The sequence below is a fragment of the Cyrtonyx montezumae genome, unplaced genomic scaffold, assembly GCF_038088225.1.
Source record: "Cyrtonyx montezumae isolate F1298 unplaced genomic scaffold, pur_monq_1.0 scaffold_70, whole genome shotgun sequence".
Classification (NCBI taxonomy): Eukaryota; Metazoa; Chordata; class Aves; order Galliformes; family Odontophoridae; genus Cyrtonyx; species Cyrtonyx montezumae.
In genome coordinates, this window is record NW_027072079.1 from 142574 (window position 1) to 157845 (window position 15272).

Genomic DNA, 15272 nt, shown 5'->3' on the forward strand with positions numbered 1-15272 from the left:
TTGAGGCTCACCTGTTGGAACATCAAACTTTTGGTTTGTTTCTATTACGCCATCTGCATTTTATATTTCTTATATATAATATATATGACTATATATATATGTGTACATATATATATATATATCTATACATGCATCATATCAGTGTAGATATCCATTCCGTAGCATTTAGGCCTTGTTCTTGTGCCATTTTTTTTTCTGTTACTGATCTCTGAATGCCTTCAAGTGTATAAAGTGTTGAATTCTCTCTGGTATCTGTACTATGTACACACATTTTCATAGGAAGCACAATAAGATGACAGATGCATTGTACATCAATACCTGCTACTCTTAACGACGATATAAAGAATGATAAAATTGATGAGCACCGAGCCTGTCTGTGCTGCGGGAAATGCTCCGGGATTAAGTGAGCCCTGGTACCCAGGTGGGCTCCAGCCCCACACCCCTGGCCCTGTAGCACCACGAGCACACCCGAGAGCTGCTTTGGGGATGGAGGATGGGAATCGACTTCTGCTCCAGCGCGGAGGGAGGAGGATTCACATCTGTGCAGCTGCCAGTCTTCAACAGCTCCAGCACTTCTGTGTTTTGGGACAGACATCTGAAGTCAGCAGAAACAAGTCACCAGCTCAAATAGTACCTGGTTTTAATATAACCAAGTTAGTAGCAGCTATATTACAAGCCATTTGTAAGCAGTTTCTGTCCTTAGGATTTCTAGCTACAAAGAACAAAAGTAGCATGCCAGATCCAGCACTGGGCATCCAAGAAAGCCCTAGGGACCCCATGGAGATTGAATAATAGCGAATGGGCAGTGGGCAGGGAATGCTGAAATGCCAAACTTGCTCCTGGAAATGGCAGATGGGTGGTGTGCATTCAAACTAGAAGAGACTTGCTGCTATTCCAGTTCTTCTCTGCCAGAGCTGGTTCTGCAAAGGCCACAGGGTGGGCTTTGAATAGGAACAGGATGATATAGCTAAGCCCAGAAGGGAGTTAATGAACCTAAATTAATTGCAGCCAGACACTGTGAAGCCAGAGCAGCTCACTATGCTCACTACCTCTGCAGTGGCACTCAGCAGCTCCTGCTGCAGGGACAGGCAGCGGCCCTGGCCCCACGGTCTCTTCCCCAGCAACCCTAAAGAGGGCTGGTTCCATCCACCACAGCCTCACATTGTATCCTATGCCTCTGCCTGAGGTCTCTGCTGCTGCTGGAAGTGCTGTGTGAGCCTCAGCCTGGAACAGAGGGGTTCAGGGACCCCAAAAGCAGCACAGCCACTACAATTCCCAGCCTGGAGCCAGCAATAGGCGAGGGATGGGTGCACAGCCTGGAGCCAGACAGGACCCAACATGAGCAGGGGACAAGTTGCACAGTTTCTGACTCCAGGCTCCAAAGTGCATGCAGTCCATGCACCATCAGAGCAGGAGCAAGGATCCTTGCACTGCTCGGGATTACAGGGAAGGGCAGCAAACAGCTGGTGGGCTGCAAGGTGTGTGATGCATGCAGAGTGTGCATCCACGGCTGCTGGTACACACTGTGCACAAGGCAAGGAGTTAATTACACTCCCCAGGAAGCATCCCTGACAATGCACGCGAGGACAAGGTGCTGCACGCATCAGCCTGAGGTTGCTGGGAAGCACCTGCTTGCACACCACTGATTGTGTGGCTGCTGAAACCCTACAGAGCGAGGATTAATCACGCACCGTGCAGATAGCGGCGGTACAGATAGCATCACCTCCTCTCCTCCACAGCAATAACTCCTGGTTACCACTTGCTCTCTGCTAACGCTGCCAGCAGAAACAGGCACTGGGTTATAATTACACAGCCCTGGATGCTGCTCGGCTGCCTGGAGCCAGAGCCACGCGGGCTGGGGAAGGTTTCAGCAGAGCTGCCTCATGCCAGCAGGTGCAGGAAACGAAGGTGCACGGGTAACATTTCACTGAGCAGTGAACCAAGAAAACCCTCGGGCAGAGGGAAGGAGAAAGGACAAGTGTAAGGAGACACTGGGGTTATTTCCACCCGCCCCTGCTTCTTATGAAACACAGCTAATGACAGGGGACAAGGAGGACTGGCAAGAGAGCATCCCTGGAGAAAGGGAGCTGGGCCACACCATGTCAGCTCACACTGTGTGGGATTTCTTAGGACCCTGCAGCTCTTTAATGTGGGTTGGATGAGTGAACAAGGGCTGAGCTGCCAGAAAGGAGCTCTGCAGAGAAGGACGTGGGTCTCCTGGTGGCCAGCAGGGTAACCAGGAGCCAGGAGTGTGCCCTGGTGGCCAAGAAGGCCAATGATTCCCTGGGGTGCACTGCACAGCTGGAGCACTGGGCCCAGTGCTGGGCTCCCCAGTTCCATACAGAGAGGGAACTGCTGCTGGAGAGTCCATCTCCTTTCTTTTCTCTCCCTCCCTGTGTCCCTCCCAGCCACATCCCAGCTTGCCCAAAAGGCTCTGGCCGGGCTTTAAGCCTCACTTGAAGTTGCTGCATCTGAACAATGCGGAGCAGATAAGTTCCACCGCTTCTCCTCCCCATGAATATTTCATCAGGCAGCCAGGCGCCAAGGCTGTGGAGGTGGCATTACATTAACTGCACGGACACACGGATGCTGAGACAACAGCTAATGGCTGTGCTCACGGCATCACGTTTTCCATCGAGGTCAGGAAACACTGAATTTGGTGGAAAAGGTGCCAACATCTCCCCACTTCTATCCTCAGTCAACAAGGCCGTGTACAGGACAGGCTCCTGAATGGCTCGTCATGAATGGCTTAATTAGTACTTGCAGTGTGACTGCTCTCTTGGTTTTTATTCATGGATTAATGCAGGCTGGATGCAGGTCCCTCTGCTCTACGAACAACCACACGGATGAGCGCCCTGGGGACAGGGAAAATAATGCTAATACTTGCAAAAAGCGCCCTTTAATTCAGCGTTGTGCCTTCTGCAGCAGCTGCTGAGGGTGGACTCCTCCTCCGGGCGCCCCCAACCCTAAACAAAGCGGTCCCAAAACGGACAGAGAATATCTGTGAGAATGGGGGGCTCAATCACCCCCCCCCCCCGCTCAGAGCATCGAGGCTCCCAGCCCCCCCCCACCCCGGCGGGTTCCCACCTGCAGTACCTCCTCCCGCCAGCAGAGGGCGCTCTCTGCGAGCGGTGCCGCTCTAGGGCGGTGCCCGCGCGCTCTCTCTATGTCAGAGCTCCGGTTCCGGTCCGCTCCCCTTTGTGCTGGAGAAGATGGCGGCGCGGGCGGGCTTCCAGTCGGTGACTCCCAGCGGTGGCGGCGGCGGAGCCGCTGCCGGGGCCGGAACGCTGGGCCCGGGCACGCCAGGCGGGCCGGTGCGCATGGGCCCGGCCCCGGGACAAGGCCTGTACCGCTCGCCGCTGCCGGGGGCCGCCTATCCGGTGAGGCAGGGGAGGGGCCGGCGGGGGCGTGCGGGGCGGGGCGGGAGGGAGAGGAGGCGGCCGGGACGAGGACGGGGCCGCCCCCCCCCCCTTCCTCCCTCCTCTCCATCCCGGTGGGCACTGGAGCGGTTTTTTTTTTCCCCCCCCACGCAGCGCCCCGGGATGTTACCGGGAAGCCGCCTGGCACCGCAGGGTCCCTCCATGGGGCCGCCCGGGTACGGCGGGAGCCCGGCGGTGCGGCCCGGCATGGCGCAGGCCGGCCTGGATCAGGCCCGCAAGAGGCCCGCGCCGCAGCAGCTGCAGCAGGTGCAACCCCAGGCAGTGCCCAACCGCAACCACAAGTAAGGGCCGGGGGTGCCGGGGGGATCCGGGCGTTGCCAGGGGATCAGGGGCCTCAGAACATCGTTGGGTGTCGTCAGCCTCAGGGGAGGGGGGAGCTCAGGACAGCCCTGGGGCAGCAGGGCTCTCGGGGTGTCCTTGTGCAGCCCTTGGGCAGCGAGGGGTTCTTAAAGCAGTGGGTGTCCTCAGGAGGTAGCCAGGCACCCCCAGGGCAATGAGGGGCTTAGGATATCCTTGGGCATCCATGAAATACGAAGGGTCCCTGGAGTAGTGGGGGCACTTAAGGTCTTTCCCATGTAACTCCCGATCAGTGTAAGTCTCAGGAGGTTTTTTTAGGGCATCCTCAGAGTAGCAGGGATTCTCAGGGCATCCCTAAGGCAGCAGGGGTCTTGGGGGCATTCCTATGGCAACAGGGTTCCTCAGGGCACCCCAAGGGCAAGGAGGAGTTTCAGGGTATCCTTGAGTCCAAGGGGCCCTCAGAGCATCCTCAGTGCATCCCTAGGGCAGTGGGGGTGCTCAGGGCATCCCCAGATGGGTGCAGATACGTTGCTTCTCTCTCCAAAAAGCCCCATGGGGAAAGATCTGTGTTTCAGGGTGCAGACAGGTATCACTGAAATCAGAGAGAGCTGTGAGTCCTCACTGAAGGAGCAGGCACTGACTTGGTGTCATCTGCTGGCTGCTCATAGCAGCACAAAGCTTTCCTGTGTGCAGGGCCAGGCCTGGGCCTCTCATTGCTTCTTTTTGTTGGGTGTCTGAAAGATACTTTGACGTTGTTGTGCAGCTTCTTCTCAGGGTGAAGGGGAGCTTCCAGCAGGTAAAAGAATAATGTGCAGCTGCTAGACAAAAGCAGGTTTACATTCAGTTTCTGGCAGTACAATGTGATGCCACAGCAACATTGATAATTCACTCCTGAGTCTCCTAGAAAAGTCTGTGTAGAGAAAATTGAGCCAGAGGAGCCCCTTTGGTTGGACGCTCTGCCAGGGCGTCCTTTCCAGTGATGCAGCCCTGCTTTCCTTGGGGTTGTATTCAGGTGATCAGCTTCTGTAGGGCTGAGAGCACTCCTGGTGCCATGGTCCTGAACCAGACAAACCTCATCTTGCTCCTTTTGTGAACGGTTGCCATTTTAATGTGTTCCTTCCTTCACAGTGCTAAAAAGAAGAAGATGGCAGACAAAATTCTACCTCAGAGGGTGAGTGACACACGCAGTCACAGCCTCTGGTGGTACAGAGGTGTGGGGGGGAATTGACAGTGATTTGCATTCTTGATTGGCTTGTGCTCTGCTGTAGATTCGTGAACTTGTGCCTGAGTCTCAAGCTTATATGGACCTGCTGGCCTTTGAAAGGAAATTGGACCAGACCATCATGAGGAAACGCTTGGATATCCAGGAGGCTTTGAAACGACCCATTAAGGTAAGTGAGGGACATTTAGAGACTCTGACTGTGATCAGGAGAGTAGGAGGGCTCTGAAGATTGTGTCATATCCCTGTAAGTGTGTAAAGAATCCTAATGCCCGAGACTTAAGTGGGGGGCAGGACCAGGACTGCCTCTCTCTGCACTGTTTGCCCCGAGAGAGTGGATGTATGAGGAGGAGAAGAATATTAAGCTTAGTTTTAACAGAACGTAAGCAAGATGAGTCATCCCTTTGGTGCAGAATGAATATTGAGCTGATGCTTTTTCTTGTAGCAAAAACGAAAGCTACGTATTTTTATCTCCAATACCTTCAATCCTGCCAAGTCAGATGCAGAGGATGGTGAAGGAACAGTGGCCTCCTGGGAGCTTCGAGTGGAAGGACGGCTGCTAGAAGATGTGAGTGTAAGGCACCCAACTACAGAGTTGATTTTATGGATCTGGAATTGGCAATTGAACCAGTTTCTTAGTGCCTGGGAGTGTAGCTAAGGGCTTGATATCCTCCTTCATCTCTGTTTTCCAAGGAGTCTGATGGTGACGAGACCGAGAGCCCAACTCGGCGACCGATGGGTATCCCCATGGCAGAACATGAGTTATACAAAGTTCTTATAGCTATAAGAATTAATGGTGAGAGCCTATCAGTGGCACTTGTGTACCCTGGCTCTTAGAACCAGGGCACTCGCATTTTATGTAATTGCTGAGTAAGTTAATTCCTCCAAGCTCATCTTTATCTCCAGTCTTTCACCATTTTTGACTTGGGACTTGATTTTCAAGCATGTGTTGATGAACGTAAGTGTTCACAACTTACAGGAACACTGTTGTGCACCTTGCCTGTGCTTGAGTCCTGGGGCTTGCTCTCCTGACACCCTTCCTTCCTGTGTTGCTTGCAGTCTGCTTTGTCCAAATATGATGCCACCAAACAGAAAAGAAAGTTCTCATCCTTCTTTAAATCTCTGGTCATTGAACTTGATAAAGACCTCTATGGCCCTGACAATCACCTGGTAGAGGTGAGCTTGCTTCTTTTTGCTGTATTATCTCTACAAATGGGTTGCTTTTCTAGCAGGCTGAATTTGTATGTCATTGTGTAACTTGTGAAGTGGGGTATTTAAGGCTTTAACAAGTGGCTGGGAGCCAGGGCTGAATTCTTTTGAATTCTCGTGTTAGCTTTTCCACTGACTTGCCAGAGCTCTGAATAAATGCATTCACTCTTGATTCAAACTATAAATGGGGATAAGATGAATTTTCTGTCGTGGGTGAGGTTGGGTGGCAAGCAGCGGGAGCCAAAGGGATCGAGTGTGTGGGTGCAGCTAAATGCCTCCTCCTGTTGCACCTATCCCAGTGGCACAGAACTGCTACAACTCAGGAGACAGATGGCTTCCAGGTGAAGAGGCCAGGAGATGTCAACGTGCGCTGCACTGTCCTTCTGATGCTCGATTACCAGGTGAGATGTTGGTAGCAGTGCTGGGCGTACGCAGCTTTTGCTTCGCTGTGGCCGTAGTCCCTTCTCACCTCTCTGTGCTTCTTCTTTCAGCCTCCCCAGTTCAAACTGGATCCCCGCTTGGCTCGTCTCCTGGGGATCCACACTCAGACTCGCCCAGTGATCATCCAGGCTTTGTGGCAATATATCAAGACCCACAAGCTCCAGGACCCCCACGAGCGGGAGTACGTCATCTGTGACAAATACCTGCAGCAGGTAATGGTATTTGTGGTGGGGAACGAGCTTCAGCTTTTCCTGGTCAGCAGGCATGCACCTCTGGCACAGAGCTCCTGTTCCTTCCCTTAGCCCTGTGTTTCTGTCACAGATATTTGAATCTCAGCGGATGAAGTTCTCTGAAATTCCACAAAGGCTTCATGCACTGCTGATGCCCCCCGAACCGATCATCATAAATCACGTCATCAGGTGAGGCTGCTCCACTTGGCTTCTTATTTCTAGAAGGAGGAGAGGAAAGGATGGATGACACTGGCACAGAAGGTGACATAGAATGTGCTCTGATTTTTCAGTAGCCGTTCCCCTGCATTGCCTGCCATTATTTCCTTATACAGCAGTGGGCACTGCTGACACTTGCTGTATCCCTCTCTTTCACAGGGAGCTCATACTGTCTTTGCATTACACGTGTGTGGGTAGAAATTTGTCTGAACAATCACTTGGTTCATGTGCAGTAAAGACATCAATAAAGCTTTGCTGTTTGATGTTAGAGCTGAAGCCAGCACTGGCTTGGCTTTTCTCTGCCTGCAGTCCTTAGCTGCACCACCCTCGAGCAGTCAGAATTTGATGTGACAATTTCTTGAACTACTCACTTTTTGTGGTTCCTTTCTTCTGGATATCTCTAGTGTTGATCCTAATGACCAGAAGAAAACGGCCTGCTATGACATTGATGTGGAGGTAGATGACACCTTGAAGACTCAGATGAATTCATTCCTGCTATCAACTGCCAGTCAGCAGGAAATTGCTGCTCTGGATAACAAGGTAGGAGGAGTTCCTTCAGTTCAGCCATCGTTGCTAGACAGGAGTGTGTCTGTGGAGCAAGATGAGCTCTGAATGTGGCCGTTCAGCTTTGCTCTGTTGGGCATTTGAAAGCTGGAGTGAGGCAACCATGTTATAGATAGGTGACTTTACCTGGAAGCAGGGTTTTAAAGGAAGAGATCAGTGGAAAAACGGGTAACATTTAGAGCAGGGAGCTGTGAATCCTATCTGAGAAGTCAACCAGAGAGTATAAGAATTCACCTTCACGTGTTGGATCTCTTTGTGTTTCTCTGACATTTTTCCCCCATTCAGCAGTCTCGATGCTGTGCTTGTCTCCTTCAGATCCATGAAACAATAGAGACAATTAACCAGCTGAAGACCCAGCGTGAGTTCATGCTGAGCTTTGCCCGAGATCCTCAGGGCTTCATCAATGACTGGCTCCAGTCCCAGTGCCGGGACTTGAAGGTAAGAGCTTTTCTTGTGTGGAGGGTGGATCCAGTCACATGTTTCCCTCATTATAACTAGCTCCCACAGAGAGAGAAAGGCAATTTCCTGCTCAGAAAGCAGGACTTGAACTGATATCAAGCATGAGGACCTGACCTGACTGAACTGAAGTTTCTTTGAGGCAAAGGGGGGGTGCAGTTTTGTTCAGTGCAGAGCTTTCGTACTCCCTGAACTGCTTTGTCCTTTGTGCTTTCCAGACGATGACTGATGTTGTTGGGAATCCTGAAGAGGAGCGTAGAGCTGAGTTCTACTTCCAGCCATGGGCTCAGGAAGCTGTGTGCAGATACTTCTACTCCAAGGTAAGTGTCCCCAGGCAGAGATCCCTTCCATACCCCATGACTTGGTGTACCTGTCACTCCTTGGGGCTGATGCCCTGGTGAAAAGGGGCAGTGTTAAGCCTCGCTTTCAGACACTGCTGATGCATTATGATCCCAGTTTGTGCTCAGCCTGATCCAGCTGGGCCCTGTGGGGTACTTGAATACCATGCTGCCATCTGTGTTAATGCTTCAACTCTTCTCTTCCAGGTCCAGCAAAGACGGCAGGAGCTGGAGCAGGCCCTGGGAATCCGTAACACATAGGCCCTCATCTCTTCCCAAACCAGAAGGCATCACAGCTCCTTGTGGAGACAGGGTGCTGCAGAGCATGCAGTTCAGGCTCACGTAACCACGCTGTGGTGCTGAGGCCTTGCACCATCATCCATCCTGGCATTGTCCCTTCTGGGGCAGCTCTAGGACACCTGGGGTCTTCTGGGGTGTGGCAAGCAGACAGGCTCCAACAAGTACACACTTCTACCTGGTTTTCTTCCTGACTGTTGCCTTGGCAGTCCCAAGGCTTCCAAGAGCCTCCCCTTGACTCCGTGCTGCCTGTAGTGTCCCCAGTAGCCAGTATGAACGCTGACTTGGAGCTCCTCTCAAGTTCAGAAACTCTTCCTCTTCCCGTCCCTCTTCAACTAGCATCTAGTTGTGGCACACGTGAGGCCTGACTCTGGGAAGCCAGGATCTGCTTGAAGGGGCAGAGTTCTGTGGCTAGTTTAGTTTCTGCCTCGGTTTGTAGCAAGGTACCAGGAGACGGAGTGGGCAGGATGCTGACATACCTCCATCCCTCCCCTCCCTCAGTGGGAGGGGGCTGCTGCACTGGGCTGCCTCACAGGTCACTCTCCTCTTTGAGGAAGTTACTGGACTGTATAGAGAATTGTTTCTTTCCTTATCCTTTCCCCCTGTGCTGCTCCCTTCACGTTTGTGACAGACTGCCTTGAGCTGGGAATCACTTGGGAGATGAAGCGTTGTCTTACTGCAGAGATGTGGAAGCATTGGGAGAGCTCAGAAAAAGACTCCACTGATGGTTCCTGGAAGCCAGCTGGCTGCTTGCTTTCCCTGTAGTGGGGAGGGAATGCAGCAGCTGCCCAGTGCAATTGTGCAGGGGCAGAGTATTGTTTACTCATTCCTTTGGGACAGTGACAACGTGTCGTTGGCTGTGGGGACCAGAGGCTCTTTCCTGCAGAGCTGGGAGTGTGGATCCATCCAATGGGAATGGAGGTAGCCCCAAGCATATATGAGTTAGCAGATGTTTCCGTGCTGAAGCTCCTGTGGTTTTTTTAGTCAAGTTATGGATCAGGAATGTACAAACAGACTTTCTTCACCTTGGGGAGCAGCAGCCCTTATGCCTCTTCATGGAGTTATTTACTAGTGACCCAGTGGTCGGGTGTAAGAGAACAACTTCTCTTGGCCTGGATCTCAGTATTTCTGCTTGGAACTGTAATGCAAACGGACTGTAACTCAAAGTTGGTTCCCTTGGAACAGCTGCAAAACCACAATACTGACAAGCCCCCCAACCCCAGCGTGGTGTGGTTGGGGAGGTTGCTCTGAATCTGGGAGCCCTACTCGTGTCTGTGTTCCCACATGTCTGTGAGTAATAGACCCTCCCCTTCTCCTTTGCCCCCTTTTGAAACTGCTCCTCTGTGGTACTGGGGTGAAGGTCTTGGTGCTGATGAAGCAGCCCACTGACTCCTCAGGGTAGTTGCACATGAAGGATGCTGAACACTGCGTAGGCAAACATAGCTGTTGCAGAATAACTGCTTTTCTTAACTATTGCGTTGTTGGTTTCTTTTTTTTTTTGTTTGTTTTTCCATGGACCAAAAGTTGTTTTTTGTTTTTTTTTGTACTGTATCCTTGTAGATGTCACCCAGTTTTAATAAAAGCCTGCAAAGGAAGCTGTCCTCCCCCTGTGCTGACAGCATGCTTTTTCTCTCAGCAGCTGCCTTAGTGGATGACAGTTTGTGTATTTGCCTGGGAAGGGACAGGATCATTTTCACTTTTCTCTTTAAAACAAAGCCAGCTGGTTTAAGAAACTGCAGAGAGAACATTCTTCCCGTTTTAGCCTTTCACACTGAGCCTTTCTTAAAAGCATCTCTGGCTCACGGGGACCACTGAGCCCTTTGCAGGGTGCTTTTGTGGTATAAGAGCAAAGGATGTGGAGCAGAAATCCAGCTGCTGATAAATGCTGGCCAGCCTCGTGTCCGTGCCACAGAACTTGGAGAAAACCGTATTAAGGGTTACCTAAATGGGTCAAAAGCCGTGGAAAAAAAAAGGGACTTTGCCCTTTTCATTCGGCTTTGTCATTAAAAGTGGAAAGGTAATGCACAAAGCTTGAGGACGCTGGTGAGATCGTGAATGCAGAAGCAAGGGCAGCTCCTAAGGTCAAGCAGTCAGCGCTGCTGCTCTCGGTGGGGTTAAGGCTGGGGCTGCGTTCAGACGGGTCATGTTTCCCACTGGGGGGGGGGAGGGGAGGAGGGGGGTGGGGAGGAAGGCACCGGGAGGAAATAAACTGCTTTTCTGCAGAAAATTGGGAGGGAATGAGAGGCAGGACGGCTCTGAGCGACCTGAGCCGCTCCTCCTCTGCTCCGGGGCAGTGCACATCGTCCCCGTGATGGAGCCCGGTTCTGCGGGGCGGGGCGGGGGGGCCGGCCCGGGGTGGGGGGGGGGGGGACGGGGACAGCCTTCAAATAGCGCCCTCGGGCTCCGTGCTGCGCAGCTCCCTGCTTCCCTGCACCATGGGTGGCAAGAAGGTGTGCATCGTGGGCTCCGGCAACTGGTGAGCGCCCGCCACGTTCCCCTATTCCAGGTGCTGCCCCCCACCCGGGGCACTGCGTGATTCCCGGTGCCCTGGGATCCCCCCGGGTGCCCCCTGCCCACGGCTCCGCTTCCCCCCCCCCCTCCCCCACGCAGGGGCTCTGCTATCGCCAAGATCGTGGGTAGCAATGCAGCACGGCTGGGCACCTTCGAGAACACGGTGAGCATGTGGGTGCTGGAGGAGGAGGTGGGCGGCCGGCGGCTCACCGAGATCATCAACACGGAGCACGAGAACGTCAAGTACCTGCCGGGCCACAAGCTGCCCCCCAACGTGGTGAGTGAGAGCCTTCCGGTGGCCTGCTTGAGCACGAGGGCCGTGTTTTATCACCCTGGTGACAGGTAATAAAAAGCTGCTGAGCTGCCGCAGCCCCATGTGCCGGCAGCGTGGAGGAAGGGGTGCAGCAGGCTGCGTGGGGCTCTGCTATTCCTGGTGACCTCGCGTGCTTTGGGATGAGCTGCAGCCCTGCTTGCTCTCACTGCCCACCTTTGCCCCCACTCTGGCATCCCAGGGGCTGATCCCAAGGCCACGTGTTGCTGCCTCCCAAGCTGGGAGCCAGGCTGAGCCTTTCCCTGCGGTTCATGGGGCAGAGTTTGTCCCCTAAACCCCCTGCTCCCTGTGCTGTGGGTTAGGGCAGACCCCTCTTTATGAAGCATTGTGGACGAGGTCCTGATGGCAGCTGTGCTGTGCAGGTGGCAGAGCCAGACCTGGTGAAAGCTTGCTCTGGGGCTGACATCCTCCTGTTCGTGGTGCCCCACCAGTTCATCGGCAAAGTCTGCGATCAGATCAAGGCCCACGTGAAGAAAGGTGCTATCGGGATGTCACTCATCAAGGTGTGAGCAGGGGCACAGCCAGGAGGGTGCTGGGGGGTTTCGAGCAGAAATTGGAGTCATAGCGTCGTAGCATCATCGAGTTTTTTTAGTTGGGAGGGATCTTTAATGGTCATCTAGACCAACTCCCCTGCAGTGAACGGAGTTAGGTACACGGGAGCATGGGCAGTGCCTTGTGGGGATTTGGAGGTGTATTGGGATAGGGATGGGTGAGGACACATGGGAGATCCCGTGTGCTGTGAGGAGTGGGGTGCAGCTGAGCATGGGGGGGCTGTTGGGATGGCAGGACTGGGGCCAGGACTCCTGGGCCACGAGCTCATCTCTGCCCCTGGTTGTTTCCCAGGGGGTGGATGAAGGACCCGATGGGCTGAGGTTGATCTCAGACATCATCCACGAGAAACTGGGAATTGAGATGAGTGTCCTCATGGGGGCCAACATTGCCAGCGAAGTGGCAGAAGAGAAGTTCTGCGAGACAACCATCGGTAAGGAGCCAACGTCCCTCTCGTTAGCACCCTCATTTCTGATGAGCAGGAGGAGGCAGAGGGGAGAACGTGATGCTGCTTGGGCCCTCCTTCCTTCTGAAGGCAGTGAGAGTCCACGGGAACTGGGTGAACTCATCCACAGTGCAATGGGATCGCTCACTGTTAAAAACAGAGCTGTGTGTCTGGAAGCTCCTGCCAGCACTATGAACATCTGGCAGTCAGCGTGGCAGAAATGAACGGGGTGGGCACTGGAGACCCTTTAGGAAATAGTTTGCTTCCCTTCATTTCATTGGGCTTCAAAGGACGCTCCCCTGGACCTGCTAGCCAGGGCTGCTTCAAAGTTCACCTGCTGGCAGCTCCTGCCGTCCTCCACGTTGTTTGTGAACCACACACAGCGGCCAAAACCAACAGAGCTGTTCTCTGGGTTAGAAGTTACAAGATTCAAAGTGTCTGTATTTAGAACAAAAGCAAACAAGCCGTGCAGGAGGCTGGAGAGGTGTAAGCAGAGCATGCTGCCACCGTGAGCACACACGGTGCAGGGCACTGCAGGGAGAACAGCAGTCTCCAAACCCGAATTTGCAATCTCTGAAGACGCCTTTAAAAGCGGACATGCCAGTTCTGTGGCAGGGATCGTCCCTGTCTTCTGGGAATTCCAAGTTTGAACCTTGGTTATCTGCCAGGCAACGTCTGCTTGGCACTTTGTGGGCCTGCAAATGTTTAGCCATGTCCATCATTTGGGCAACGGATTCCTCTCACTGTGCTGAATGCAGCAGGACCACACGGGTGGGCTGGAATGAAGTCCTCCTTTAGGGTCTGCTCCATCATCTTGTCCCTTCTCTCATTGTCTCATCAGGCTGTAAGAATGCACAGTATGGGCAGATCCTGAAGGAGCTGATGCAGACACCAAACTTTCGGGTCACGGTGGTGCAGGAAGCTGACACTGTAGAGATCTGTGGGGCTCTGAAGGTGGGTGAGCTGCTCACTGAGGTTTTCAGGGCTCAGTTAGCTCTGCAGAGAGCACTGAGTGATCTCTTCTGGATACTGCACTCCAGCTTGCCTAGAGACAGCTGGGCAGAAAGCCAGGCTTCCAGGGGAGCTCTGTGCATGTCCTGCTCAGCTGCTTGGAGGGATGGTGGTCACCAGACAGGCAGGAGCAGGCAGCAGTCTGTTGATGGGATCACACTTTCACCTGTGGATGCAGCAGTGCCCCGGGGCTCTGTTGAGAACACATGGCTCTGTGTCGTTGTTTTCCAGAACGTTGTGGCTGTAGGGGCTGGTTTCTGCGATGGTCTTGGCTTTGGAGACAACACAAAGGCTGCTGTGATCCGTTTGGGGCTGATGGAGATGATTAGCTTTGCCAAGATCTTCTGCAAGGGCCCCGTCACCCCTTCCACCTTCCTGGAGAGCTGTGGGGTCGCCGATCTCATCACCACCTGCTACGGAGGTCGTAACCGCAAAGTGGCTGAGGCTTTTGCCAAGACTGGGAAGGTGAGCAGAGCAGGGAGCAGCAGCGAGGGGAACCTGCAACAGCGTGGGGCCAGTTAGCACCAGGGTATCACCTTCACTCACCCAATCCCACTGCCCAGCTCCAGGGAAGGAACGTGGGGTAATGGATGGCGTGGCAGTGTCCAACTCCTTCTCTGTTGGGTTGTTTCAGTCCATTGAACAGCTGGAGAAGGAGATGTTGAATGGGCAGAAGCTGCAAGGTCCCCAAACGTCTGCTGAGCTGAATCACATCCTTAAAACCAAGAACATGGTGGATAAGTGAGTGAGCTCATCTCCCTTGATTTGCTTTTTTGAGGCTTGGGGTAGGGGTGGAGCTCTCCTTCCCCACTCCTCTCAGCATCCCCACTGCTCAGGTGAAGCTCTGCACTGTGTGCACCCAATGAGCTGCAGTCCCACCTGCTGCTGCCCAGCACATCTGTTGCTGTGACTGCTCTGAGTGATTGTGTTGGTCTGCCCACAGGTTCCCCCTCTTCACAGCTGTCTATCAGATCTGCTATGAGGGCAAACCTGTTTCTGATGTCATCAAGTGTCTCCAGAACCACCCTGAGCACATGTAAATGGGCTCTGCCTGCAAAACTGTGGATCCTGCTGAGAAGAGGGGTGAGCTCCCACCCGCACCATCTTGCTGCTGCTACAGCTTTGTGAGGAGTCCAGACTTCTGGGAGCCTTTGCAGAGCACTGCAAGGGCAGAGGTTTCCCTTCTCAGCCATGGAGACTGCCAGTTCGAGTCTGGCATCTGCACGGAGGTACCTGCTGGTCTCCCTCTCTGTCTGAAGGGCTCATTTAGCTTCTGCTGCTGCCTAGGTCCTGCCCTGAGTGGACCTGAGCATCTTCCTCCTTTCCCCTTCTTATGCTTTGGTGGATTCAGTTCTCAGAGAGACTCTGCTAGGTCGTCGTGATGGATACAGGCTATGCAGGAGGCACTGCCTGGCAGGACAAGCTTTGCTAATAGCCCTGTGGGGCCACTTGGCGTGACACCAGCTTTTCCCTGCTTGCTGCTGTTGCTTTTGTCTTAACTGCCTCACAGAGGGGCCACGGTTCCCTGCCAGGCTCCATCAGAGACTGAAGCTCCTGAGGACTTTCAAAGGAGCTGATCATCACTCTTCAGAGAAGCACCAGCACAGAAGAGAGCTCCCTGCCATGTGCAGCTTCCTCAGCCACCACCAGCTGCTTCTGCTGCACAGCACAGCCGGCACTTTGCCTGCATGAGGGCAGCTCCAGGGAGAGCCCTCAGA

At 53.5% G+C, this 15272-nt stretch overlaps 2 protein-coding genes across 3 annotated transcripts; both read left to right on the plus strand.

The window, feature by feature from the left end:
- The first annotated feature begins 3211 nt into the window (after nucleotides 1-3211).
- Nucleotides 3212-10325, plus strand: SMARCD1 (SWI/SNF related, matrix associated, actin dependent regulator of chromatin, subfamily d, member 1). Of its 2 annotated transcripts, none has more exons than XM_065751484.1 (13): nucleotides 3212-3380; nucleotides 3534-3721; nucleotides 4866-4908; nucleotides 5006-5128; nucleotides 5402-5530; nucleotides 6016-6132; nucleotides 6465-6566; nucleotides 6657-6818; nucleotides 6928-7025; nucleotides 7457-7592; nucleotides 7932-8054; nucleotides 8291-8392; nucleotides 8618-10325. In XM_065751484.1, the coding sequence occupies exons 1-13, from the start codon at nucleotides 3213-3215 to the stop codon at nucleotides 8669-8671; spliced, it is 1545 nt and encodes a 514-aa protein (XP_065607556.1). In that variant the 5' UTR covers nucleotide 3212; the 3' UTR covers nucleotides 8672-10325. The 2 variants fall into 2 exon arrangements, with proteins under 2 accessions (XP_065607556.1, XP_065607558.1); XM_065751486.1 differs by having other exon boundaries at nucleotides 5402-5524.
- A 781-nt stretch (nucleotides 10326-11106) lies between these two features.
- GPD1 (glycerol-3-phosphate dehydrogenase 1) lies at nucleotides 11107-14987 on the plus strand. Its single transcript, XM_065751483.1, has 8 exons — nucleotides 11107-11183; nucleotides 11318-11495; nucleotides 11912-12052; nucleotides 12393-12531; nucleotides 13385-13497; nucleotides 13786-14019; nucleotides 14189-14295; nucleotides 14498-14987. Exons 1-8 carry the CDS (start codon nucleotides 11143-11145, stop codon nucleotides 14592-14594), a joined length of 1050 nt encoding a protein of 349 aa, XP_065607555.1. The 5' UTR covers nucleotides 11107-11142; the 3' UTR covers nucleotides 14595-14987.
- The last annotated feature ends 285 nt before the right edge of the window (nucleotides 14988-15272 follow it).

What these genes read in the sequence shown, in the direction of transcription:
- SMARCD1 (XM_065751484.1), top strand. Translation starts at nt 3,213, where the DNA reads ATGGCGGCGCGGGCGGGCTTCCAGTCGGTGACTCCCAGCGGTGGCGGC. An exon ending in GTGCCCAACCGCAACCACAA is followed by an intron (nt 3,722 to 4,865) that starts GTAAGGGCCGGG and finishes CTTCCTTCACAG; the next exon opens with TGCTAAAAAGAAGAAGATGG. An exon ending in GGCTGCTAGAAGATGTGAGT is followed by an intron (nt 5,531 to 6,015) that starts GTAAGGCACCCA and finishes TGTTGCTTGCAG; the next exon opens with TCTGCTTTGTCCAAATATGA.
- GPD1 (XM_065751483.1), top strand. Translation starts at nt 11,143, where the DNA reads ATGGGTGGCAAGAAGGTGTGCATCGTGGGCTCCGGCAACTG. An exon ending in GTTCTGCGAGACAACCATCG is followed by an intron (nt 12,532 to 13,384) that starts GTAAGGAGCCAA and finishes TTGTCTCATCAG; the next exon opens with GCTGTAAGAATGCACAGTAT. An exon ending in AGATCTGTGGGGCTCTGAAG is followed by an intron (nt 13,498 to 13,785) that starts GTGGGTGAGCTG and finishes GTTGTTTTCCAG; the next exon opens with AACGTTGTGGCTGTAGGGGC.